At 42.6% G+C, this 27,772-nt stretch overlaps 1 protein-coding gene across 2 annotated transcripts in view; it reads right to left on the reverse strand.

Moving 5' to 3' along the window:
• Positions 1 to 27,772, reverse strand: part of gal3st4 (galactose-3-O-sulfotransferase 4) — a 42,912-nt gene that overhangs the window by 10,508 nt on the left and 4,632 nt on the right. The window contains exons 2-3 of one of the 2 annotated variants that reach the window (XM_034164679.1): positions 14,770 to 14,886; positions 6,548 to 6,845 (exon numbers count right to left, since the gene is read on the reverse strand). In XM_034164679.1, the coding sequence (XP_034020570.1) occupies positions 6,548 to 6,845; positions 14,770 to 14,886 (415 nt within the window). Of the gene's footprint in view, positions 1 to 6,547; positions 6,849 to 14,769; positions 14,887 to 27,772 lie in introns of both variants that reach the window. The other variant, XM_034164678.1, reaches the window with a different exon arrangement.

The raw sequence follows: 27,772 nt of genomic DNA on the forward strand, positions 1-27,772 counted from the left end.
CTAAATCTCGATACAGATCAGTGTCAGGAAATGTTTTATGAGGAAACACCTGAATTAAAAACTGCTCAACAAGACTAGATGATGTCATTTGGGGAAATAACACATCCTCCTGGTGAGTGACATTCCCCCAGCGAGGTGTTTGTTCCACCCACTGAGACCACCTCGCAGACGCCCGTGTTATGCCGAGTTCCACCCAACTCCACAAAAAAGGAAGGACAGTGGAAAGTGTCACTTTGAAGCCTGTTGGAGACTTCCAGTCAGACAGACATGGCTCATCATGCACTGTGCGCCACTCTGGGGTGCATAGTATTCAAAATCTCTGACATTTTCAAAGAAAACCTTTGCCATCACTGCAAAATCTATGATATAATAAATATATCTTAAATATTCCTCTCCGTGTGACGCAATCGAGCGAGCACCAAAACAAAGTGAAGCAAATGTAGTAGAATCTATTTTTTAGTGAGAATTATTTATTTTATTTACCAAGAGTAGGCCTAGTAAGTAATGCTTTGGGTTCCTGTTTGACCTTTTAATAAAAGTCTCTGCAATTTTCTAAGAAAAACATACAATCTATTATATAATAAACTAGACAATTACCCGCCCCAGAGCTGAAATGAAAACTTCATCTTCACCAACAAAGCTATCACCTCCTACCTACCCCGGATTCCAGAGAATTGTAAGGGCAGAGAAAACGTCCTCAAGAAGAGACAGCTACTGTTGTCACTACTACTACTACTAGTGAATTACTATTACGAGCCGCCTTGAGGCAGCTTTGTTGTGATTTGGCACTATATAAATGAGATAAATAAATTAAATTAAAATTGCTATTATGCTACTGCTACTTGCAAAATGAAGAGATAAAACGTTCAAAGGAAAAAGGGAGAGACTAGAAAAGCAAGACACCATTTTTGAAGATGATGACGCAACACAAAAGTGTCTCTCCCCTTATCTACTACTATTACTACTATTACTACTAAAGTGCTCAAAAGCCTGTGTCACTCCCTGTATGCCAAAGTATATGTGTGCTAAGTTTGGATGAACTCCGAGGTGTTGTTGGACAGGAGAGGGACATTTACAGTCTCAGTATATTATCAGTTATCAAGTTGTTCACCAATGAATATGGCTTTATACACGTGTATGGTTTTCTTCAGGGTGTATAAAGCCATATTCATTGGTGAACAACTTGATAATGATTTTATCATATACGAGGTCTGTTAGAAAACTATCCGACCTTTTTATATTTTTAAAAACTATATGGATTTGAATCATGTGCGCTTGCATCAGCCAAGCTTGAACCTTCGTGCACATGCGTGAGTTTTTTCACGCCTGTCGGTTGCGTCATTCGCCTGTGGGCAGGCTTTGAGTGAGCACTGGTCCACCCCCCTCGTCGGATTTTAATTGTTAGGAAAATGGCTGAGCAACTGGAGTAGCGCTGAATCAAATTTTTCCAGAAACTGTGAGAGACAGCCAGGTGGAAACCATTCGGAAGATTCAGACAGCTTTCGGTGAGGATACTATCGGCGTCACACAGATTAAGGAGCATTACAACCGGATTAAAGATGGCCCACAGCAGTGGAGGGTGCGCCGCACTCCGAGCGGCCATCGACAGGCTGAAACTACCAGAGAAATTGCAGAAGAGGTGGACATCAGCACTTTTGCGGCACATTCCACTGTTACAGGAGATTTTGTAATGAAAGACGTGTGGAGGAATTCGCGCATTGGGACGGAGCCGCAATGGCGCACAACAAAAGCACATCTGTGTTGAAACCATTCGGAAGATTCAGATGGCTTTCGGTGGGTTTTCAGTCGAGTGAGTATCCAAGAAATTGTTTAACAGCTGGACATGTCACAACTTGTCCTGTGAGACTTCCAACACAGATGTGCTTTTTGTTGTGCGCCATTGAGGCTCCGTGCCGACGCGCGAATTCCTCCGCATGTCTTTCATTACAAAATCTCCTGTAACAGTGGAATGTGCCGCAAAAGTGCTGATGTCCACCTCTTCTGCAATTTCTCTGGTAGTCAGACGACGTCCCGGATCAACACAGCTTTCACTTTGGAAATGATCTGGTCGTTTCAGCCTGTCGATGGGCGCTCGGAGCGCGGTGCGCCCTCCACCACTGTATGCCATCTTTAATCCGGTTGTAATGATCCTTAATTTGTGTGATGCCCACAGTATCCTCACCGAAAGCTGTCTGAATCTTCCGAATGGTTTCCACCTGGCTGTCTCTCACAGTTTCTGGAAAAATTTGATTCAGCGCTGCTCCAATCGCTCAGCCATTTCCCTGACAATGAAAATCCGACGAGGAGGGTGGACCAGTGCTCACTCAAAGCCTGCCCACAGGCGAATGACGCAACCGACAGGCATGAAAAAACTCACGCATGCACATGAAGGTTCAAGCTTGGGTGATGCAAGTGCACATGATTCAAATCCATATAGTTTAAAAAAAAATAAAATAAGAAGGTCGGATAGTTTTCTAACAGACCTCGTACAGTGGTCCCTCGTTTATCAATCAATCAATCAATTTTTTTATATAGCGCCAAGTCACAACAAACAGTTGCCCCAAGGCGCTTTATATTGTAAGGCAAGGCCATACAATAATTATGTAAAACCCCAACGGTCAAAACGACCCCCTGTGAGCAAGCACTTGGCTACAGTGCGAAGGGAAAAACTCCCTTTTAACAGGAAGAAACCTCCAGCAGAACCAGGCTCAGGGAGGGGCAGTCTTCTGCTGGGACTGGTTGGGGCTGAGGGAGAGAACCAGGAAAAAGACATGCTGTGGAGGGGAGCAGAGATCGATCACTAATGATTAAATGCAGAGTGGTGCATACAGAGCAAAAAGAGAAAGAAACAGTGCATCATGGGAACCCCCCAGCAGTCTACGTCTATAGCAGCATAACTAAGGGATGGTTCAGGGTCACCTGATCCAGCCCTAACTATAAGCTTTAGCAAAAAGGAAAGTTTTAAGCCTAATCTTAAAAGTAGAGAGGGTGTCTGTCTCCCTGATCTGAATTGGGAGCTGGTTCCACAGGAGAGGAGGCTGAAAGCTGAAGGCTCTGCCTCCCATTCTACTCTTACAAACCCTAGGAACTACAAGTAAGCCTGCAGTCTGAGAGCGAAGCGCTCTATTGGGGTGATATGGTACTACGAGGTCCCTAAGATAAGATGGGACCTGATTATTCAAAACCTTATAAGTAAGAAGAAGAATTTTAAATTCTATTCTAGAATTAACAGGAAGCCAATGAAGAGAGGCCAATATGGGTGAGATATGCTCTCTCCTTCTAGTCCCCGTCAGTACTCTAGCTGCAGCATTTTGAATTAACTGAAGGCTTTTTAGGGAACTTTTAGGACAACCTGATAATAATGAATTACAATAGTCCAGCCTAGAGGAAATAAATGCATGAATTAGTTTTTCAGCATCACTCTGAGACAAGACCTTTCTGATTTTAGAGATATTGCGTAAATGCAAAAAAGCAGTCCTACATATTTGTTTAATATGCGCTTTGAATGACATATCCTGATCAAAAATGACTCCAAGATTTCTCACAGTATTACTAGAGGTCAGGGTAATGCCATCCAGAGTAAGGATCTGGTTAGACACCATGTTTCTAAGATTTGTGGGGCCAAGTACAATAACTTCAGTTTTATCTGAGTTTAAAAGCAGGAAATTAGAGGTCATCCATGTCTTTATGTCTGTAAGACAATCCTGCAGTTTAGCTAATTGGTGTGTGTCCTCTGGCTTCATGGATAGATAAAGCTGGGTATCATCTGCGTAACAATGAAAATTTAAGCAATACCGTCTAATAATACTGCCTAAGGGAAGCATGTATAAAGTGAATAAAATTGGTCCTAGCACAGAACCTTGTGGAACTCCATAATTAACTTTAGTCTGTGAAGAAGATTCCCCATTTACATGAACAAATTGTAATCTATTAGACAAATATGATTCAAACCACCGCAGCGCAGTGCCTTTAATACCTATGGCATGCTCTAATCTCTGTAATAAAATTTTATGGTCAACAGTATCAAAAGCAGCACTGAGGTCTAACAGAACAAGCACAGAGATGAGTCCACTGTCCGAGGCCATAAGAAGATCATTTGTAACCTTCACTAATGCTGTTTCTGTACTATGATGAATTCTAAAACCTGACTGAAACTCTTCAAATAGACCATTCCTCTGCAGATGATCAGTTAGCTGTTTTACAACTACCCTTTCAAGAATTTTTGAGAGAAAAGGAAGGTTGGAGATTGGCCTATAATTAGCTAAGATAGCTGGGTCAAGTGATGGCTTTTTAAGTAATGGTTTAATTACTGCCACCTTAAAAGCCTGTGGTACATAGCCAACTAACAAAGATAGATTGATCATATTTAAGATCGAAGCATTAAATAATGGTAGGGCTTCCTTGAGCAGCCTGGTAGGAATGGGGTCTAATAAACATGTTGATGGTTTGGATGAAGTAACTAATGAAAATAACTCAGACAGAACAATCGGAGAGAAAGAGTCTAACCAAATACCGGCATCACTGAAAGCAGCCAAAGATAACGATACGTCTTTGGGATGGTTATGAGTAATTTTTTCTCTAATAGTTAAAATTTTGTTAGCAAAGAAAGTCATGAAGTCATTACTAGTTAAAGTTAATGGAATACTCAGCTCAATAGAGCTCTGACTCTGTCAGCCTGGCTACAGTGCTGAAAAGAAACCTGGGGTTGTTCTTATTTTCTTCAATTAGTGATGAGTAGAAAGATGTCCTAGCTTTACGGAGGGCTTTTTTATAGAGCAACAGACTCTTTTTCCAGGCTAAGTGAAGATCTTCTAAATTAGTGAAACGCCATTTCCTCTCCAACTTACGGGTTATCTGCTTTAAGCTACGAGTTTGTGAGTTATACCACGGAGTCAGACACTTCTGATTTAAAGCTCTCTTTTTCAGAGGAGCTACAGCATCCAAAGTTGTCTTCAATGAGGATGTAAAACTATTGACGAGATACTCTATCTCCCTTACAGAGTTTAGGTAGCTACTCTGCACTGTGTTGGTATATGGCATTAGAGAACATAAAGAAGGAATCATATCCTTAAACCTAGTTACAGCGCTTTCTGAAAGACTTCTAGTGTAATGAAACTTATTCCCCACTGCTGGGTAGTCCATCAGAGTAAATGTAAATGTTATTAAGAAATGATCAGACAGAAGGGAGTTTTCAGGGAATACTGTTAAGTCTTCTATTTCCATACCATAAGTCAGAACAAGATCTAAGATATGATTAAAGTGGTTTGGCTTTTTGAGCAAAGCCAATAGAGTCTAATAATAGATTAAATGCAGTGTTGAGGCTGTCATTCTCAGCATCTGTGTGGATGTTAAAATCGCCCACTATAATTATCTTATCTGAGCTAAGCACTAAGTCAGACAAAAGGTCTGAAAATTCACAGAGAAACTCACAGTAACGACCAGGTGGATGATAGATAATAACAAATAAAACTGTTTTTTGGGACTTCCAATTTGGATGGACAAGACTAAGAGACAAGCTTTCAAATGAATTAAGGCTCTGTCTGGGTTTTTGATTAATTAATAAGCTGGAATGGAAGATTGCTGCTAATCCTCCGCCCCGGCCCGTGCTACGAGCATTCTGACAGTTAGTGTGACTCGGGGGTGTTGACTCATTTAAACTAACATATTCATCCTGCTGTAACCAGGTTTCTGTTAGGCAGAATAAATCAATATGTTGATCAATTATTATATCATTTACTAACAGGGACTTAGAAGAGAGAGACCTAATGTTTAATAGACCACATTTAACTGTTTTAGTCTGTGGTGCAGTTGAAGGTGCTATATTATTTTTTCTTTTTGAATTTTTATGCTTAAATAGATTTTTGCTGGTTATTGGTAGTCTGGGAGCAGACACCGTCTCTACGGGGATGGGGTAATGAGGGGATGGCAGGGGGAGAGAAGCTGCAGAGAGGTGTGTAAGACTATCGCGGGAGTTACATTCTAAAAATATCCTGCGATAGGTGAAATCCGCGAAGTAGTCAGCGTTATTTTTTACAATTATTATAGATGTTTTAAGGCTGTAAAACCCCTCACTACACACTTTATACACTTTCCTCAAACAGGCATTAACATTTTCTGTCTTTTCTCTCCTGTGTAAACACTCAAAGTTCAAACCTTTGTAGAAAAAAAATAGAACGTTTTCCTATAAATAATTATAATGGCTTTTAGAACTAACAAATTTAATTTTAACGATCAACCTACGAGGTTGGACACGTAAGAAATTATTAATAGTGACTCACCAGTATTTCACAGTTCCTCTGACCGCGCCTCTTCGCTGTGGCGCCACTCCGCTGTCCGGATTGGCTGATTACTCGGGTGGTATGAAAAATATTACCCGTCCACGAAAAGGGTGTATTGCTATTTATTCTTTAGTGTTTTATCCAATCATATTGGCGTATCATTTATAGGTATATGATAAAGATAGATACATCTTAAATATTCCTCTTACATCTTTGGATTTGGCCACCAATACCCCCCCCCCCCCCCCCCATCATTTTAAAAGACTCACCTCAGGCTTGTTGAATCTCATGTGATTTCCCATGATGTGGAACTCTACGGCTCTGGCCCCTCGGTAACCTTTGACCCTGTGAGCGTTGAAAGGAAGCGGATAGCCCAGCTGGTAGCCCAGCGGCAGAGCAAAGCGCAGGTTCCGCTCTTCTCCAAAGCGGTACATCACATTGAGGACGGTGCTGCTGGCAGTCTTGTGAGTCTTGAGGAACATGATGCGAGTGTGCGGTTGACAGGGTCCCAGCGATGGCCCCTGGGCGTCAGGGGAGGAGAAGACGGATCGAGCAGGCAGCTGAACACTGCTAAAGGAAAGAAGAAGTATGAGATCATTAGATGATATTTAAACGTGAACGTTTTTATGGACCTACAGCATCATGCTGTAAATTCACTCTGAATCAAGGAAGAAATTGGAGCAGGTTTGTAAAGGCTTGACATGTTTCCTTTTAAATTACAACGAATTTCCTGATTTTAGAAGTAACCACTTTAAGGACGCAGTGCAAAAGAGCCAAGACTCCCCTGCTTTGTGGAGTTGCTGAGTTTAGTCGCCCTGCAACAGACTGGCAGCCTGTCCAGGGTGTACCCCGGCTCTTGTCTGATGACCGCTGGGATAGGTTCTAGCCCCCCATGACCCTTAACTGGAGTAAGCAGGAATAGAAAATGGATTGCTGGATGTGCAACAACATACACCCAGAATATAAAGTCTAGGAGCATGAGCCACTTCCACCACACCACTGAACCACCTCGATGGCAACCCCCAAGGTCTACCCTTACTTCTCAAAAGTAACCTTCAACTCTATCTGTTGCAATCAGGTGACATGTGGGTGACCCCTTGATCTTCTCCTGCCACTGGAGTCCTCAAAGCTGAGGCAACTGTGAGCTGGATCAGAGCTAGGCAGGCAGAGTATGGATCTTTAGTATGGATCTGTACCCACGTTTGTATTCTGTGCCTTCTGTGTTCATGTTATCATTGGTTTTGTTTCTTCTATCTTTGTATTTGTTCACTCTTGATCACTCAGTCACTCCAGTCTTAGTTTGAGTGTTTATTTATTCTGGTTACTGGTTTTGTTTCATGTCAGTTATTTTCTGCTCAGTTTGTAGTCTGATTCGTCATGTATTTATCGGTTATTGCATTTTATTTTTATACTTTAATCTGTATCAGTTCCTGTTCTAGTTTCGATTATAATCATAGATCTTCTTGTTTCCCGCTGTTTGGATTAGTCACATTTTCCCCTTTTGTTTTGCTCACGCATTATTACTTGTCTGGAACACGTCACGTTATTCATTGTTAGTTTTTCTGTCACTTACTTTACTTGCTTTGCACTGTCGGTTTTTCAGCCACTTAGTTATCTTGCCCCTGTTCACTTTGCTTTTGTCTAACTGCACTCTCTTGCACTTACCTTTGTAACCAACCAGCTGCCATTAATTTTTAGTCACAGTGGCCATTTTACAGCAAAACCAGACATGTGGTCACAATACTGGCAGCTCGGCGATAAATGGTTTTATGTAAATGCAAAGCGATGTGACATGGTGACTGCCAATCGGTGAAGGGCAGCATCAAGGCAGCGTGACATGCACTGGTTGGTTGCTCGGACAAAATTATCCAAGATGGCAAGAATATGCTTCCAGACAGCTATGCATAAATGTAGTATGTTTGTTATTTTTTTCTCTTATATATTGCAAACTTTAGTGATACGTGAGCACTTGTAAATCTAAAAACCAAGCCAACCATGTAGGAAAAGCTCATAGTGACACTGTTGGGTTTCCCCGTCCATTATATTCTATCACTAACGAGAAATAACCACAAGCTGGCCACGCCCTGGGAACGCCCACTGAGCAACAAACACCAACTGCTTGGTGCCTTCACTTGTAGCTAATCTGACCACAGGGTCCAAGATGTAGAGAAAGAAGAAGGAACGCATCCGATCAAGAGTCATGGATGAAAACAGTCAAAGTTCAGGAAATCTTTAGGTATGATGTGTCATAAATCTCCTACACATTTCAGGTGGACACACTTGTACACTCGTCACAAGTTCAGTGACTGTCTGGATGTGACGTATGGAAGCACACCCAGATGTTCCCAGATGTGGGAACACTTTATGTCTTCTGTAATGAAAACCTGCTCGCCATGAAAAAGTGAGAAAACAAAGAGATTCAGAAAGAAAAATGATCCTGACTGAGAAAAGAAAAGTGAGTGAAAAGTTCCACTAAAAGCACAAAATTATTACTAGGTGACGCAATAAAATTGCACAGAAATAAGGACAGATGATGCAATCAGGGTGTTCTCTTCTGAAAAGGTTTTACTGTTGTCCTTATTCTCTTTTTGTTTCTCGTGCTGGTGGAGCGTACGAGAGTAGAAACCTTAAGTCTGTTCTGTTATTAAACCGCTTTAAAGCTACACGCTGCCAGAAGACCCCCCGGGACACTTGGGCTTAGATTTAATTTTTAACAAAGTCTTTATGTTCCCCTCAACCACGAAGCTGTGACTCCTGAAGCAAAACAGATGCAAGCTGTTGTCTGACCAGTCAGTTTGTTCTGCACGTGTTTATGTGCTCCTTCATGCATGCTCTCATTTTTTCAGGACAGCCTAGCCTGTGCACACATTTCTTAATAATCCATATCATCTTTCACATATTGTACAACGGCAACTTAAAGCTACATTATGGAGGATTTAGTGTCCTCTAGTGGCGAGGATGTAGAGTGCCATCATCTGCATTGATTTTGTTTCCTTTCATGTTTTCGCTTCCTTGACAATGATGATTTATGTTCCCATGCCTTCTCTTCTGATAAGCAATAAGATCCTCCATCTCACAAACAAATCAGGGTCTTGAGGCCATGTTGGACGTACAGCATAGTCAGTATCTCTACCTCTTTGGGCTACTGTGGTGGTGGAATATGGCGGCTTCCGTGAAGGGGCCTACGCCTATCTAGATATGAAGGGGTCATTCTAAGATGATGGTTCCATTTCTGCAAATAAAGGAGCACCACAACCCTTTTTCTCTTCTTTCCTTCTCTTCTGCTCCAGGATAGCTGGAGCAGCAGCCCTTTCCAAGGGCAGCAGCACACTGGGCTTCTTCCTGACAGAAATTCATTTCCATATTCTCGAAATCCATCTTCTACAGGCAAGTCTTCTGATCTCCATCTTCCACAGTGGTCAGGAGAAATTTGAATGCTGTGGAAGGTTTGCTCACTCTTTTTATAGGGTTGGGTCCAGTAATAGGTTGGGTCACTTCCAAGACTCACCTGACACTCACCTGATATTTTACCAGGAGTCGGCAAAAGGTCCCAAATATTCCCGAAGAGTGGCAAATAGTTGCTAATCATCGCAAACCCTGTCGCTAACATTCACTAACGTTCGCCAACTGTCTTTCTCAAACATTCACGAGAATGTTGCTAATTGTTACTAAACATTGCTAAATGTGGCTAATGACTGGCAAACCTTGATTTTCCAGAAATTGCAACATTCATCAGCATTCTCCGCTCCATGAGATACTAACTTTAAAGTAGAGCTCACCAACCTCCAACTGTCGGACTTGACTAAAAAAAAACATGGTCCCAACAAAACGGTTCTCAATTGAAACAATGGAAAGAATTTCAACACTCCCCCAAGAAGGAAGGCAAACATAGAATGTGGCTCAGGATATTGTTCTCAGTCTACAGCATCCAAAATCTAGTGCAAGTACAAGAAACAATAAGAAGGGAAAACATGAGCAAAGCAAAGCAACGTGACTGGAAAGTACAAAATGCACAACAAATGAAAATCAAATGAGCTGAAAAAGGAGTTGGTGTTTGTGAAGGTAGTGGAAATGAACGGTTTAACTATACTGAATGAATTACAGCAACACACCTACATAGAAGAAGGCAAGATTACAGCCAGCTAAAGACTGAATGAAAGCAACATTCACTGACATATCACAAATCTGAGAAGAAAAAAAAAAACGGATCACTATTATTTTGGCCAAAATTTATATCATTATTTGACAGTAGCACATTGCCCGTGGGGATCCATGGGCTCTAGATTGGGTAGTGTTTATATAATAGGCAGCTAACATTTTTCAAGGGTGGTAATAAATTATGCAAAGTTTCTATTTTGAGTTGGTATGGCATGTGAGTCCAGAATGTTTTTTGGAATCTTAGACTTTAAACCTCAAGTTGTTAGAAGAAGAACCCTTTTATTTCCTGATAATTATGTGTTTTTTTTAAAATGGTAATTTATTGACTTATGTTCTTTTTATCATATACATACTATTATTACTACTACTTCTCTTTTGTTATTTAATTTTTAAATGGACCACAATGGAAGACAATTATATTATGTTCTTACATTGAACTTACTAAATAAAAGCATGCAAGCACACTTTTAATATATAGATGATTTATCGCCCCCTGCTGGATGGTATGTGAGTCCAGAATGTAATTTGTCAACATCCATTTTTCAGTGCTGTTAGCTCATATCTGTAGTTTCTCCAAAAGTATTAGTCCTATCAATGATCTCTTTTGGCGGCGTTCATCCTTGACCCAAAATATGTAAGCATACCAAACAGCAAATGTCAGCTCTCCACAGTTTCTCCGTGACTGAAGTTGCACACACACAGAGCTTTTTGTCTTTTCTGCATTACAGCGCAAGCATGTGTTTTTATTTTTACACATCCACAAACAGAGACGGTGGCAGAAGACATGAAATGCACAATACTTTTCACTCATGGTAATGGCAGCCTGACACTTAACCCACTCGTGGTAATGGCAACATGACACTTAACTAAACTGACTAAACCAACTGAACTACAAAAACACAATAAATCAATAACACTAACACCAACCACCTGGACAGGAAGGGACAAAGCAGGCTGTACTTCCTGAGAAGGCTGCAGTCATTAAACATCTGCAGCGAACTCCTGTGGATGTTCTATCAGTCAGTGATAGCCAGTGTCCTCTTTTACACCGTGGTGTGCTGGGGGGCAGCACATCCAAGGAGGACACATCCAGGCTGTACAAAATGATCAGGCAGGCTGGCTTCGTGGTTGGCATGAAGCTGGACTCTCTGGTGACAGTGGCAGAGAAGAGAAGAGAAGACTGGACAAACTACTGAGCATTATGGATGATGGCAGTTACAAAAGAGGCTCCTCATCAACCAGAAGAGCCTCTTCAGCCACAGACTGCTCCTTCCCAAGTGCAGGACCAACAGACTGAAAACTCCTTTGTCCCTCAGGCCATCAAACTGTACAACTCCTCACTCAGGAGTAGGAGGAGTAACAGGAAGACAGAGGATGGGCCGGAGAGGAACAGTAGTAGCCAGTAAACCAGTAGTGAGCAGTATTTCTGGTATTTATATTTGCAAATTATTTTTTAACTTTCACATTTCATACTCTGTGTGCTTCTTACCCTGTGTGCTGCTGGAACCTCCATGTCCCTCAGGGAGTCTTCCCAAGGGATTAACCCATTTTGCCCCACTGGCAACAATTGCTGCTGATGTGTATCACTGTCATTTTCTACTCACAATAAAAAAAAAATCTCAAAAAGGTACAAATACAACTTTTTCCCACTTATAAAAAAAATGTGGGCATAAACAAGTTCATAAAATTCTATATAATCTAATTTAATTTAATTTAAACTAACATGAACCACAATAACAACATTTAAAACCCCAAAAACCCTGAACTCCCATGGTGCATTGCAGCACAACATCCATAAGCATACCAAACGGCAAATGTCAGCTCTCCCCAGTGTGTCTGTGATCAAAGCCCCCCCCACACACACACAGAGGCCACTTGGCTATTAGAATATAGATAATGATTCACTTTTGAAGCATCTTGACTTTACTGGAATTAAAAGTGGATTTTCTTTAAACAAAACAGGTGATTTGGGTGCAGGTATTAAAACTGTGATTGGCATGTTGCCTCATTGACCGCAGCACCGCCATGGTCGTTAACGTCACAAAGCTACTGATGCCTGCTAATTAGTGCTAACATACAAATTAAATCATACTAACATTTCACTCAAGAGAAGTCTGGATGACAGACCTTTCTGATGGTCTGTTAGTACAATTAACTGCAGTGAGATTTTTGAAATAAAATGCCCAGAAAAGACAAATACGGATGAGTCCACAGCAGCTAGTGGCCACCCGCTAACCTAGCAGAGACTGCCAAAGGCTGCTGACTGGATTTAATCACACACAGGAAAAGGAGAGCAGCACTGCAAAATGGAATACAGAAAACAATTATTTACCTATATTACATTATTGTTATGGAAGCCAAAATTAAAATAAAAATTTGATGAATCATTCAGCCAGGACTGAATCACTAGCTTGACAGTCACTCCGCAGGTGTACATTAAAACTCTCAACAGTTTGCTTCTTCCACTGACTGAAAATAAGTAACTTTCAGGATGATAATAAGCAAACAGAGTTCACATTTTTCTACAGGAATGGCATCAACTGACTGACAAGGCCAGCAAACATTCCAGTGTCAAAGACTGAGATTACCTCATGCCAGTTTCATTGATTTCACAATACATTGTGCTGCTCGCGTTCACTTGCCAGAGGCATTTCTGGCGTTGACATGGACATTAGCATGGATTGCAATCATGGCAACGAGACTAGATGTTTAACAAATGGGAATGGGGGATTTTCAAGTTGTCGCTAGACAGCACCTACGTGCATGCGTGATGACGTCACAACTCTGTCTGGTTAGGGAGACACGGTTTTGTTCAACAACAAGAACTGTCAAGAAACTTTCTCGTGTGTGGTTGGAGTTGTGTGGAGGTAGGAATAGCCTTTTGAATGAACAGCGACATCAGTCGCACAAAGAAATCAAATAATAGTGAAAACATGTTCATTGTCCCCAGAATGTTGGTATTTTGGTCGTTGAACTTTCTTAGCAATGAAGCCCAGGTCACACGGCACTAACAAAGGACACTGAAGCGAAACAAAACAATAAATCTGCAGGTTTGTCTTCACAAAAACGCGTGCGCATAGCCATTTGTGTGTGCGCGCACAGCCTCTCCAGCAAGAGACGGCATGCGAACGTGCGTAAACAGTAATAGTAGTTGATAAAACGTTCTTGCCACTATTGTTTCTGTATGATAATGTTGCTCTTCGTCCCACACATGGACAAGTCACGTTCAGCTCGTCGGATCTTTAGTTATTGATACGTTCAGATATTGTCAATGTTTGTGCAAGACGTCGAACTTGGGAGGTTGGACAAAGTTGGACAACGCTGATGGTACAGGAACTACGCAAACGATGAGGAACCGTCAAGACAGAAAGCAAAACGTATTATGGATGAATTGAAGCTGTCATTGGGGTTTGTTCACATTTTTTAACAGTTTGAGAAAGGAACTAAGCTGGACAATGGTTAAATGATGTCTCTGAAAGTCAATGGAAGTCCAGATTTCTTGTTTTATTTTGGCTTCAGTGTCCTTCTAGTACTGTGTGACCGGGACTTTACATCGACATTCACACAACTGCAGCACTCCTTCTCATTCCTTGTGGGTTAACAGCAACAATGACAACAAAATGACTTACTCAAACGGCGTGGAATTCACCTCCAGTGGCCATTTCACTCCCTGGAAATCTGAGTGCTGAGCTGGTGTTTCTAATGATGCGAGAGACTCCCTAACTGGAAGTCTCGGTTTCAAGATGGCAGCGCAACTTGAAAACTGTCCATTTTGGCTTCCATGACAATAATGTAATGGAGGTAAGTTTGGTCATCCGTGGGGAGCTCGGAGTAGAGTCGCTGCTCCTTCGCGTTGAAAGGAGCCAGCTGAGGTGGTTCGGGCATCTGGTAAGGATGCCTCCTGGGTGCCTCCCAAGGGAGGTGTTCCAGGCACGTCCATCTGGGAGGAGACCCCGGGGAAGACCCAGGACTAGGTGGAGAGATTATATCTCCACAATGGCCTGGGAACACCTCAGGATCCTACAGTCAGAGGTGGTCAATGTGGCCCGGGAAAGGGAAGTCTGGGGTCCCCTGCTGGAGCTGTTGCCCCCGTGACCCGAACCCGGAAAAGCGGTTGAAGATGAGTGAGATGAGAGGTAATGGAGCCGGGTGGATTGAGACAATATAGATGAAGTGACTTGTGTAAGCACGCAGACACGTAGGATGACCGGGAACCAAACCCTACTCTACATATTGTAGCCTAAGTCCTTATCCCACTGAGCTACCTACGCTACCAAGTTCAAACTGAATCCAGAACACAATAAAATACTGGACAACAAAAGAAATGAAATACCTTTTGTTGAAGATGACTCCCAGCAGCTGGCTGGCAAAAGCAATAGCCACGAACAGCAGCAGTGCTTTCCACATCCACAGGGGGCCCAAGCGACCACACATCAGCCACCGTAACATCCTAGAGAGGGAAGGACAGAGTGGTAAGAATGGACAGACGGACAAGGCAGGTGGGTGGTAGGAGCCAAGATATAGACAAGATAGAAAAATCAGAGATTTTGAAATAGAAGGTGGGGAGGGAGCAGTGAAAGAACAGCATGATGGAAGAGGGAAAAGAAAGAGTAGAGAAAGAGGGAGATTTGGATGAGTCAGAAAAAAGACAGGCATCACAGGGTGGAAACCTGAACAAAACATCCTACGCAACAGTAAAAATATCTTAATATATTGGCTAAGGCGTATCTCCACTCTGGAGAGTCATTTGTTTTCACAGAACTTGTCTTTTTTGTGCCAAGAAAGTACCCCTTCCTGCAGTTTTGGCAGCGTGTACTAATTACTAGTTCACTTGAATTTGTGCATTGTTCATTGTGGAGTACTACCTAAATTCAATCAATATCAATGTCTTAATTTTTTCTCCCAATTCAGATCAGATCAGAGTCCTTTTAATATTGACTTCATGCCAAAACTGACTCCTGATCAATACTATAGATACTTGTAAAGACACATGAGCCAAACACGTTTTTAGTATAGCCGTGTGTGCGTGCGTGCGTGTGTGTGTGTGCGTGTGTGCATGCGGGGGGAGGTGAGAGATTCCACAGGCATTATTTCTCCCCTGATTAATATGCATATGTTGCAGACATGAATAAGTGAAGCTCGTCAGCATCTCACCATGTCATTTAGACCTTCAGACTTTATTTTGAGTTAATGGTTCAGGGGAGCATTAGCATGGCAAAAACCTTTCAGTTTCTGGGGGGGGGGGCGCTATATATGTTTGGTGTGATTAGAAGTCCATAGTTCAAACGACGTGTTCAGTTCAAATCTAAAGCAAGCATTTTTCTTCTTCTACTAAAGTGGATTAGAACTTTTTGTAGTACACAGCACAAACTACTGGACAGGAGGAACCTAGCAGTCAATGTGACTCACTGACTTGAAAATGCAGGTCTTTCAACCAGACGTGTGGTGCCGTGACATGTCAATCATCTGTGTCCAATCAGATTTCAGGAGAGTCCACTGAAACCTGGGCCTCCACTCTAGCTCCACTCATGCCAGGAAGTGTTCAACATTTCCTGTTTCTCTGTGACTGATAAATTGGCACTTCCTGTTTGAGTGTGAGCTTGCCAGTGAGTTCCCGCGAGATTCCATGGGATCTTGTCTGTCAATGCAGGAAGTGTTTGACATTTGAACATTTCCTGTTTTACTGTGGATTGGAAAACTGGCACTTCCTGTTTAGGACGCCCTGTACCACGAGTGAGCTTCGCGACGCTTCACTCATAATATTCCAAAAAGACAAATTTCTAGTCATAGATACTCACAGACTGTCTACGACTGAAGAGTCCTGCCTCAGCTTCACAGACGATGCTGTGATCTTTGCAAAGTCGATGGACACTCTGTGTTGTGTGGGCCGCTGAAGAGGAGGTACTGCTGGCCCACCACCACCAGAGGGCGTCCTGCCTGGAGTGCGGGCTCCAGGCATCAGAGGGCGCTGCCGCCTCACAGGAGCAGCCAGGGTGACAGCTGTCACCCATCACCTGAGACAGCTGATGCTAATCAACTGGGAGGTATATCTACAGGACGGCATCTCCACCTCATTGCCGAGATATCGCTCTACTTATAAGGTAACGAACTCAGCCAGTTGTGTCACTTAGAGAAGTAATACTTTGTTGCTTGTGTTTAGGTCAGCTGAAGACCGTATTGGACGTGGTTGGATAAGTACTCATATTTCAATCCTACAGTGTTGTTTTTGAGAAGAGGTGGAGGTGGTGTTTCCACCCTCCGTGTTGCTGGGTGCAGCCGCACCCACACTTGATTGTTTCTGTTCCTTGCCAGCAGTACCGGATCCGACGAGCGGAGGCAGTGGCCACCTGGGAGTTCGGGACTTGGCGGTTCCAGTATCCCCGGGGTTCGGTGGCAGAGGAAATCGGGTGGTTCCGGTTCGACTCGGACAGACGTCTCCTATCGTCGAGCCTGCCCACACGACACCATTGGTTTCGACAACTAATTGTGATCTGTTGTATTGGTTGTGCATATTCACAACAGTAAAACTTTGTGATTTGACTTTCTCCATTGTCCGTTCATTTGCGCCCCCTGTTGTGGGTCCGTGTTCCTACACTTTCCCAACACTCTGCAGCACTTCAGAAGCTGAGTGAGTAATTGGAGTGTCTGGGTTTGTGATTGTCCTGAATCAAAATTAAAGGCCCGCTCACACGGCACTAACGAAGGACACTGAAGCCAAAAAGAAACAAGAAATATGGACTTACGTTGACTTTCGGCGACATTGTCTAACCGTCGTTCCTGCAGCTGGTGCTTTGCAGCCCAGTCTCAGGTTTTTTTTTTTTTCGTGCTCCCATGACAAAATGAGTCAAATTTTCATGACAGGTTTTTTTTAACTCACTATTCCTAACCCTACTCCTACCCCCGACCCTAACCTTAACCATAACCTAATCTTACTCTTTCCCCCCACCCTAACTATAACCACCCGACCCCCCACTTCACTTTTAATTTCGTGCAGCCATCATGGAATGAATGAGAATGAATTTGTGCTGCCGTGCATTTTTCGTCACAATATCACGAACCAATAGATTAATGTATATTTCGTGCTGCTGAATCACGACTTGCCGTGAGACCGGGTTGCGCTTTGTCAGAATTTTCAAACTGTTGAAAAATGTGAATGAATCCTGGCGACAACTTCAATTCGTCCATATTCTGTTTTGCTTTCCGTTCTGCCCCTACTCCTCCTCTCCCTTATTTAGCAGGAGTAGGAGAGTCATCAGGAAAGCTGTCAGTCCCATCGTTAGGAGGGACAGCTACCCTGTCATTAGGAGGGTGCTAACTAGAGCACAAAAGGTGCTAATTAAAGCAACTGTTTAATCACCAGCCAATAGCAGTCTGCCTCTCGGCAGGAGGGGTCTGGTTAGGTTTAAAACTCCAGCTTTTGTGGCTTCTGTTTGTTCTTCTCTACAAGAGTCAAGACAGAAGTCAGACTACTAGAGCAAGAATTTTAGCTGAGGAAGCTTCTGCGATTTGATGCGAAACGTCATCGCGTCAAGCAACGCAGTCCAGTCGAAGATTCAAGCTTCTCTACTATGCACAGCAAGGTGTATTATCACAAATATTTGAAGTAAAATGCTCAGAAAGTACAGAAATAGTTGGTCCACAGCAGCTAGCTGTCACTACTAGCATGGATGCAGAGCTAATGGCTTGGTGACAGAATACAATGCTGTGATTAATTTAATTTAATTAGCTTATAATGCGCCAAATCACAGCAAAAGCCATCTCAAGGCACCTTACATAAAACAAGTCAACATAAATGAATAAATAATTAAAATTGAATAAAAAAAATTCAAATACATAAATAAAAACAGACATAAAAGAATAAAACAAACAAAAATAAAAACTATCCATAAGAAAGAGAATAAAAATAGGTTTTGAGTCTCGACTTAAAAATGTCCACGGACTCAGACTGCCTCACGGTCGCAGGAAGACTGTTCCACAGGGTGGGTGCATGATACGAAAAGGCTCTTTGACCTGCTGACTTCTTCTTCACCCTGGGAACACAGAGAAGTCCCGCATCCTGCGACCGCAAAGCCCAGGCCGGCACGTAGAGTTCCACCAGATCAGCCAGATAAGATGGTGCCAGTCCATGAACAACTTTATAAGTCAATAGCAAAACCTTAAAATCTGCTCTCACAGTAACAGGGAGCCAGTGCAAAGATGCCAAAATGGGTGTGATATGTTCAGACCTTCTGCTACGTGTCAGAAGTCTGGTGGCAGCATTCTGAACCAGCTGAAGACCCCTAATGCTTGACTGTGGTAACCCTGAAAACAGAACATTACAATAATCTAGTCTAGAAGAAACAAAAGCATGAATCAGGGTCAGCATAAGCCATGGACAGGATGGGGCGGATCCTCGCTATATTTCTCAGATGGAAAAAAGCAGTCCTAGTAACATCCCTGATGTGGAGGTCAAAAGATAATGTCGGATCAAAAATTACTCCAAGGTTCCTCATTTTGTCTGTATGATGTATGACACACGAACCCAGGCTGAGCGCCAGCTGGTCAAACTGATGCCGATGTCTCGCTGGACCAAGAACCACCATTACACCTCTGCCTCTACTGGTGGTTGGCTCTCATTGCGGTATTGTATCACTTCCTGTTCCGGAGCACAGCGGTGTTTTGCTGTATCTGTTAGCTGTATAATCTGTGCAGTTAGATTGATCTAGTTATCTAGATTACGATTTGTTTCCCAGTGTAATCTTCACGTGCCTTAACTAAAGCACTCCTTCTGCTGAATCACCTCTAAATTATTTACACATTATTCACTTTGCGTGTTTTTAGGAATCCGCTAGCTTAGCATAGCTACTAGCTCTTAGCCGATTTAGCATGGCGGCTTCTCCTGTCTCTCCTGCACTTTTCTGCTCTGGGTGTGAAATGTTTAGTTATTCCTCGGCCTCCTTTAGCAGTAACGGTACTTGTAATAAGTGTAGCTTATTCGTAGCCTTGGAGGCCAGGCTGGGCGAATTGGAGACTCAGCTCCGCACCGTGGAAAATTCTACAGCTAGCCAGGCCCCTGTAGTCGGTGCGGACCAAGGTAGCTTAGCCGCCGTTAGTTACGCCCTGGCAGATCCCAAGCAGCCGGGAAAGCAGGCTGACTGGGTGACTGTGAGGAGGAAGCGTAGCCCTAAACAGAAGCCCCGTGTACACCGCCAACCCGTTCACATCTCTAACCGTTTTTCCCCACTCGACGACACACCCGCCGAGGATCAAACTCTGGTTATTGGCGACTCTGTTTTGAGAAATGTGAAGTTAGCGACACCAGCAACCATAGTCAATTGTCTTCCGGGGGCCAGAGCAGGCGACATTGAAGGAAATTTGAAACTGCTGGCTAAGGCTAAGCGTAAATTTGGTAAGATTGTAATTCACGTCGGCAGTAATGACACCCGGTTACGCCAGTCGGAGGTCACTAAAATTAACATTAAATCGGTGTGTAACTTTGCAAAAACAATGTCGGACTCTGTAGTTTTCTCTGGGCCCCTCCCCAATCAGACCGGGAGTGACATGTTTAGCCGCATGTTCTCCTTGAATTGCTGGCTGTCTGAGTGGTGTCCAAAAAATGAGGTGGGCTTCATAGATAATTGGCAAAGCTTCTGGGGAAAACCTGGTCTTGTTAGGAGAGACGGCATCCATCCCACTTTGGATGGAGCAGCTCTCATTTCTAGAAATCTGGCCAATTTTCTTAAATCCTCCAAACCGTGACTATCCAGGGTTGGGACCAGGAAGCAGAGTTGTAGTCTTACACACCTCTCTGCAGCTTCTCTCCCCCTGCCATCCCCTCATTACCCCATCCCCGTAGAGACGGTGCCTGCTCCCAGACCACCAATAACCAGCAATAATCTATTTAAGCATAAAAATTCAAAAAGAAAAAATAATATAGCACCTTCAACTGCACCACAGACTAAAACAGTTAAATGTGGTCTATTAAACATTAGGTCTCTCTCTCTTCTAAGTCCCTGTTAGTAAATGATATAATAATTGATCAACATATTGATTTATTCTGCCTTACAAAAACCTGGTTACAGCAAGATGAATATGTTAGTTTAAATGAGTCAACACCCCCGAGTCACACTAACTGTCAGAATGCTCGTAGCACGGGCCGAGGCGGAGGATTAGCAGCAATCTTCCATTCCAGCTTATTAATTAATCAAAAACCCAGACAGAGCTTTAATTCATTTGAAAGCTTGACTCTTAGTCTTGTCCATGCAAATTGGAAGTCCCAAAAACCAGTTTTATTTGTTATTATCTATCGTCCACCTGGTCGTTACTGTGAGTTTCTCTGTGAATTTTCAGACCTTTTGTCTGACTTAGTGCTTAGCTCAGATAAGATAATTATAGTGGGCGATTTTAACATCCACACAGATGCTGAGAATGACAGCCTCAACACTGCATTTAATCTATTATTAGACTCTACTGGCTTTGCTCAAAAAGTAAATGAGTCCACCCACCACTTTAATCATATCTTAGATCTTGTTCTGACTTATGGTATGGAAATAGAAGACTTAACAGTATTCCCTGAAAACTCCCTTCTGTCTGATCATTTCTTAATAACATTTACATTTACTCTGATGGACTACCCAGCAGTGGGGAATAAGTTTCATTACACTAGAAGTCTTTCAGAAAGCGCTGTAACTAGGTTTAAGGATATGATTCCTTCTTTATGTTCTCTAATACCATATACCAACACAGTGCAGAGTAGCTACCTAAACTCTGTAAGTGAGATAGAGTATCTCGTCAATAGTTTTACATCCTCATTGAAGACAACTTTGGATGCTGTAGCTCCTCTAAAAAAGAGAGCTTTAAATCAGAAGTGCCTGACTCCGTGGTATAACTCACAAACTCGTAGCTTAAAGCAGATAACCCGTAAGTTGGAGAGGAAATGGCGTCTCACTAATTTAGAAGATCTTCACTTAGCCTGGAAAAAGAGTCTGTTGCTCTATAAAAAAGCCCTCCGTAAAGCTAGGACATCTTTCTACTCATCACTAATTGAAGAAAATAAGAACAACCTCAGGTTTCTTTTCAGCACTGTAGCCAGGCTGACAAAGAGTCAGAGCTCTATTGAGCTGAGTATTCCATTAACTTTAACTAGTAATGACTTCATGACTTTCTTTGCTAACAAAATTTTAACTATTAAGAGAAAAAATTACTCATAACCATCCCAAAGACGTATCGTTATCTTTGGCTGCTTTCAGTGATGCCAGTATTTGGTTAGACTCTTTCTCTCCGATTGTTCTGTCTGAGTTATTTTCATTAGTTACTTCATCCAAACCATCAACATGTTTATTAGACCCCATTCCTACCAGGCTGCTCAAGGAAGCCCTAAAATTATTTAATGCTTCGATCTTAAATATGATCAATCTATCTTTGTTAGTTGGCTATGTACCACAGGCTTTTAAGGTGGCAGTAATTAAACCATTACTTAAAAAGCCATCACTTGACCCAGCTATCTTAGCTAATTATAGGCCAATCTCCAACCTTCCTTTTCTCTCAAAAATTCTTGAAAGGGTAGTTGTAAAACAGCTAACTGATCATCTGCAGAGGAATGGTCTATTTGAAGAGTTTCAGTCAGGTTTTAGAATTCATCATAGTACAGAAACAGCATTAGTGAAGGTTACAAATGATCTTCTTATGGCCTCGGACAGTGGACTCATCTCTGTGCTTGTTCTGTTAGACCTCAGTGCTGCTTTTGATACTGTTGACCATAAAATTTTATTACAGAGATTAGAGCATGCCATAGGTATTAAAGGCACTGCGCTGCGGTGGTTTGAATCATATTTGTCTAATAGATTACAATTTGTTCATGTAAATGGGGAATCTTCTTCACAGACTAAAGTTAATTATGGAGTTCCACAAGGTTCTGTGCTAGGACCAATTTTATTCACTTTATACATGCTTCCCTTAGGCAGTATTATTAGACGGTATTGCTTAAATTTTCATTGTTACGCAGATGATACCCAGCTTTATCTATCCATGAAGCCAGAGGACACACACCAATTAGCTAAACTGCAGGATTGTCTTACAGACATGAAGACATGGATGACCTCTAATTTCCTGCTTTTAAACTCAGATAAAACTGAAGTTATTGTACTTGGCCCCACAAATCTTAGAAACATGGTGTCTAACCAGATCCTTACTCTGGATGGCATTACCCTGACCTCTAGTAATACTGTGAGAAATCTTGGAGTCATTTTTGATCAGGATATGTCATTCAAAGCGCATATTAAACAAATATGTAGGACTGCTTTTTTGCATTTACGCAATATCTCTAAAATCAGAAAGGTCTTGTCTCAGAGTGATGCTGAAAAACTAATTCATGCATTTATTTCCTCTAGGCTGGACTATTGTAATTCATTATTATCAGGTTGTCCTAAAAGTTCCCTAAGAAGCCTTCAGTTAATTCAAAATGCTGCAGCTAGAGTACTGACGGGGACTAGAAGGAGAGAGCATATCTCACCCATATTGGCCTCTCTTCATTGGCTTCCTGTTAATTCTAGAATAGAATTTAAAATTCTTCTTCTTACTTATAAGGTTTTGAATAATCAGGTCCCATCTTATCTTAGGGACCTCGTAGTACCATATCACCCCAATAGAGCGCTTCGCTCTCAGACTGCAGGCTTACTTGTAGTTCCTAGGGTTTGTAAGAGTAGAATGGGAGGCAGAGCCTTCAACTTTCAGGCTCCTCTCCTGTGGAACCAGCTCCCAATTCAGATCAGGGAGACAGACACCCTCTCTAATTTTAAGATTAGGCTTAAAACTTTCCTTTTTGCTAAAGCTTATAGTTAGGGCTGGATCAGGTGACCCTAACCATCCCTTAGTTATGCTGCTATAGACGTACACTGCTGGGGGGTTCCCATGATGCACTGTTTCTTTCTCTTTTTGCTCTGTATGTACCACTCTGCATTTAATCATTAGTGATCGATCTCTGCTCCCCTCCACAGCATGTCTTTTTCCTGGTTCTCTCCCTCAGCCCCAACCAGTCCCAGCAGAAGACTGCCCCTCCCTGAGCCTGGTTCTGCTGGAGGTTTCTTCCTGTTAAAAGGGAGATTTTCCTTCCCACTGTAGCCAAGTGCTTGCTCACAGGGGGTCGTTTTGACCGTTGGGGTTTTACATAATTATTGTATGGCCTTGCCTTACAATATAAAGCGCCTTGGGGCAACTGTTTGTTGTGATTTGGCGCTATATAAAAAAATTGATTGATTGATTGATTTCAGTCTTATCAAAGTTTAAAAGTAGGAAGTTACTAGACATCCAACTTCTCACTGATAGAAGACAGTCCTCCAGGGATTTTATGGGAGTGAGATTTCCTGCACGTCCCAACAGCCAGGGGCTGTGAGTATGGACCGGGCCGCCGGGCCACCTGCCCTCGACCGCCACCCAATCCTCTCTGCACCCGACCCCCATGGCCCCCTCTGCAGGTGGTGAACCTACAGATACTTAAACCCGCAAGTTTAAGTATCTCGGGGTCTTGTTCACAAGTGAGGGACGGATGGAGCGTGAGATCGATAGATGGATCGGTGCAGCATCTGCAGTGATGCGGTCGCTGTATTGGACCGTCGTGGTGAAGAGAGAGCTGAGTAGGGGGGCAAAGCTCTCGATTTACCGATCAATCTACGTTCCAATCCTCACCTATGGTCATGAAATTTGGCTCATGACCGAAAGAACGAGATCGCGAGTACAAGCGGCCGAGATGAGTTTCCTCCGCAGGGTGGCTGGGCGCTCCCTTAGAGATAGGGTGAGGAGCTCCGTCACTTGGGAGGAGCTCGGAGTCGAGCCGCTGCTCCTCCATGTCGAACGGAATCAGTTGAGGTGGCTCGGGCATCTTTTCCGGATGCCCCCTGGATGCCTCGCTGGAGAGGTGTTCCGGGCACGTCCCACTGGGAGGAGGCCCCGGGGAAGACCCAGGACACGCTGAAGGGACTACATCTCTCGGCTGGCTTGGGAACGCCTTGGGGTTCCCCCAGAGGAGCTGGGGGAGGTGTGTGTGGATCTGGAGGTCTGGGCAGCTTTGCTTGAGCTGCTGCCCCCGCGGTTGGTGCTTTAGCATCCACCTACATTGTGTTATATCACGACCTATTCTTATATGCATTTGGACCATCTGCATTATTGCACAAGCAGAAAATATGTTTAAATGTACACTTTAAAAACAATCATATTATACAATTGTTATCAATCAAATCCATGAGAGCTTTAACTCATGTACTGATGAATTTGCAAGAAGCACTATTTCTTTATATTATATACAGTGGGGAAAATAAGTATTTGACCCCCTGTCAGTTTTGCAGGTTTTCCCACCTACAAAGAATGGAGAGATCTGTAATTTTTATCGTAGCTACACTTCAACTGTGAGAGACAGAATCTAAAAAAATAATTTAAAAAAAATTCAGTAAATCACACTGTATGATTTTTAAATAATTAATTTGCATTTTATTGCATAAAATAAGTATTTGACCCCCGAGAAAAACAGCTTAACAACTGGTACAGAAACATTTGTCTGCCATTACAGAGGTCAGATGTTTCCTGTAGTTCTTGACCAGGTTTGCACACACTGCAGCAGGGATTTTGGTCCACTCCTCCATACAGATCTTCTCCAAATCTTTCAGGTTAGACGTTTCAGCTCCCTACAAAGATCTTCTATTGAGTTCAGGTCTGGAGACTGGCCACGCCACTCCAGAACCTTGAAATGCTTCTTACGGAGCCCCATTAGTTGCCCTGGCTGTGTGTTTGGGGTCATTGTCACGCTGGAAGTCCCAGCCATGACCCATCTTCAATGCTCTTACTGAGGGAAGGAGGTTGTTTGCCAAAATCTCGCAATACATGACCCCATCCATCCTCCCTTCAATACGGTGCAATACAGTCCCCTTTGCAGAAGAGCACCCCCAGAGTATGATGTTTCCACCCCCATGCTTCAGGGTTGGGATGGTTTTCTTGGGGTTGTTCTCATCCTCTAAACACGGTGAGTGGAGTTGACTCCAAAAAGCTCTATTCTGGTCTCATCTGACCACATGTCCTTCTCCCATGCTTCCTCTGGATCATCCAGATGGTCACTGGTGAACTTCAAACAGGCCTGGACATGTGCTGGCTTGAGCAGGTGGACCTTGCTGCCGTGCAGGATTATAAACCATGACAGCATCATGTGTTACTAATGTAATCTTTGTGACTGTGGTGCCAGCTCTCTTCAGGTCATTGACCAGGTCCTCCTGTGTAGTTCTGAGCTTTCTCAGAATCATCCTTACCCCACAAAGTGAGCTCTTGCATGGAATCCCAGACTGAGGGAGATTGACAGTCATCTTGTGTTTCTTCCACTTTCTAATAAATAATCATAACAGTTGTCTTCTACCAAGCTGCTTGCCTGTTGTCCTGTAGTCCATCCCAGCCTTGTGCAGGTCTACAGTTTTGTCCCTGGTGTCCTTAGACAGCTCTTTGGTCTTGGCTATGATGGACAAGTTGGAGTGTGATTGATTGAGTGTGTGAACAGGTGTCTTTTATACAGGTAACAAGTTCAAACAGGTGCAATTAATACAGGTAAAAGTGCAGAATAAGAGGGCTTCTTAAAGAACAATTAACAGGTCTGTGAGAGCCAGAATTCTTGCTGGTTGGTAGGGGGTCAAATACTTATTTTATGCAAATTAATTATTTTTTAAAAAAATCATACAATGTGATTTTCTGGATTTTTTTAGATTCTGTCTCTCACAGTTGAAGTGTACCTACGATAAAAATTACAGACCTCTCCATTCTTTGTAGGTGGGAAAACCTGCAAAACTGACAGGGGCTCAAATACTTATTTTCCCCACTATAAATAATGAATGTTTATGAGTTCAATGGTATGAATATTTTATGAGGTGAAAGCTGAAACAAACCATTCAACTCGGTTCGGCTTTGCCTCGTTGAGTGGTTTGTTCCAGCTTTCACCAAATTAAGAATTCGTTCCACTGAAAGAATGTAAAACATTCATTATTTGTTTTATATAACGGCTAAAACAGATCCTAGTCATTTTAATTTACAAACAACAGAAAAGGGACTCAGTCGAGCGAAAAAAAAAATCACATCAGAAATTAATCCAACTTTGGTGCGTCACTGCTGCTTTGACATCAACAATCCAACACGAACTTTAAATAGGATTCCAAAAATAACAAAAATAATTCTGATGATGTAGATGTCGTGCATCAAATCCTCGTCTGTCAGCAACACTTTGTTTTAAAGCTAAGTGCCACCTGGCTTGTGTGAGAGTGCGTGCGGTCACACAAGTGGGAAGACACTTGTACGCGCATATACTACCAAAAAAAAAAAAAAAAAGAGACTATGTCCTCAGTGAAGCGAAAAACAAAAAAAACAACAAAAAAAAAAAATCACGTCAGACGGCTTACAGTGCAATGGATTTGTTTTGTGTGCACGTGCACGAGTATGTGTACAGGGCTGTGCAATTAACCGAATTTCGATCGCGATATCGATATTTGTATCAAACGATCTCCAAACTCGTATAATCGAGTGAAACGATTTAAGGGCCTTTCATCAGGCCAATCCGTCAACGTGTCCCAAGACGCATGACGTCAGATGCGTCGCTTGGAAGCAGCAAGGGGGCGGGATTGCTACGTCACACTCTGGCTGTTTCCACAACCTGAAAAAAGTTCAGCGATCGCCTTCTTGAATTTGCGTCACCTGAACCACAAAAAAAGCTTTAAAAGAAAAGAGCAGTAGAACGATTCTCCCATCACCCTGCTGGCAGAAGCTTTTTTTTTTCGGCTACTTTTCGGCGTGACGCTGACCGAGGGAGGACTGACGACTTGGTGGGATATTGATCGAACCGCGACAGCGAGCTAGTCCGCACGGAGAAGCCGGGGCATCATTCCTGGGCAGATCGAGGCAGGTAGCCGGGGTGATGGAGCAAACCCACTCAGTCCGAAATCGCCCACTTTTTGGATATATGCGAAGTCCCAGTTTGCCCAACGGAGTTTAGTTCTGCAGCTTTATCGAGGTGAGAATAATGTAAAAATAAAACGTGACGTTTACTGAACTGCTGTGAAGGTTTAATGATCGGCTAATGTTAGCTTAGCCTTTTAGCACAGTTGATCTGAGTGAACGCTTTAGTTTGTAAATGGTTCAGTCTTTTTTATTTTTACCAAATAAAGCTACAGCTTTTTTCAGACACCACGAAAGCTTAACTTTAAATAACATATTTTTTCAGGCGTTTTTTTTTTTTCCTCCATCGTTTTTCCCTGTTTTTTTTTTTCCTTTTTTTATATATATATATATATATATATATATATATATAAACTGTTTTGTGTTTCTTTATATTTAAAGAA

The sequence above is a fragment of the Thalassophryne amazonica genome, chromosome 23 (assembly GCF_902500255.1).
Source record: "Thalassophryne amazonica chromosome 23, fThaAma1.1, whole genome shotgun sequence".
Lineage (NCBI taxonomy): Eukaryota > Metazoa > Chordata > Actinopteri > Batrachoidiformes > Batrachoididae > Thalassophryne > Thalassophryne amazonica.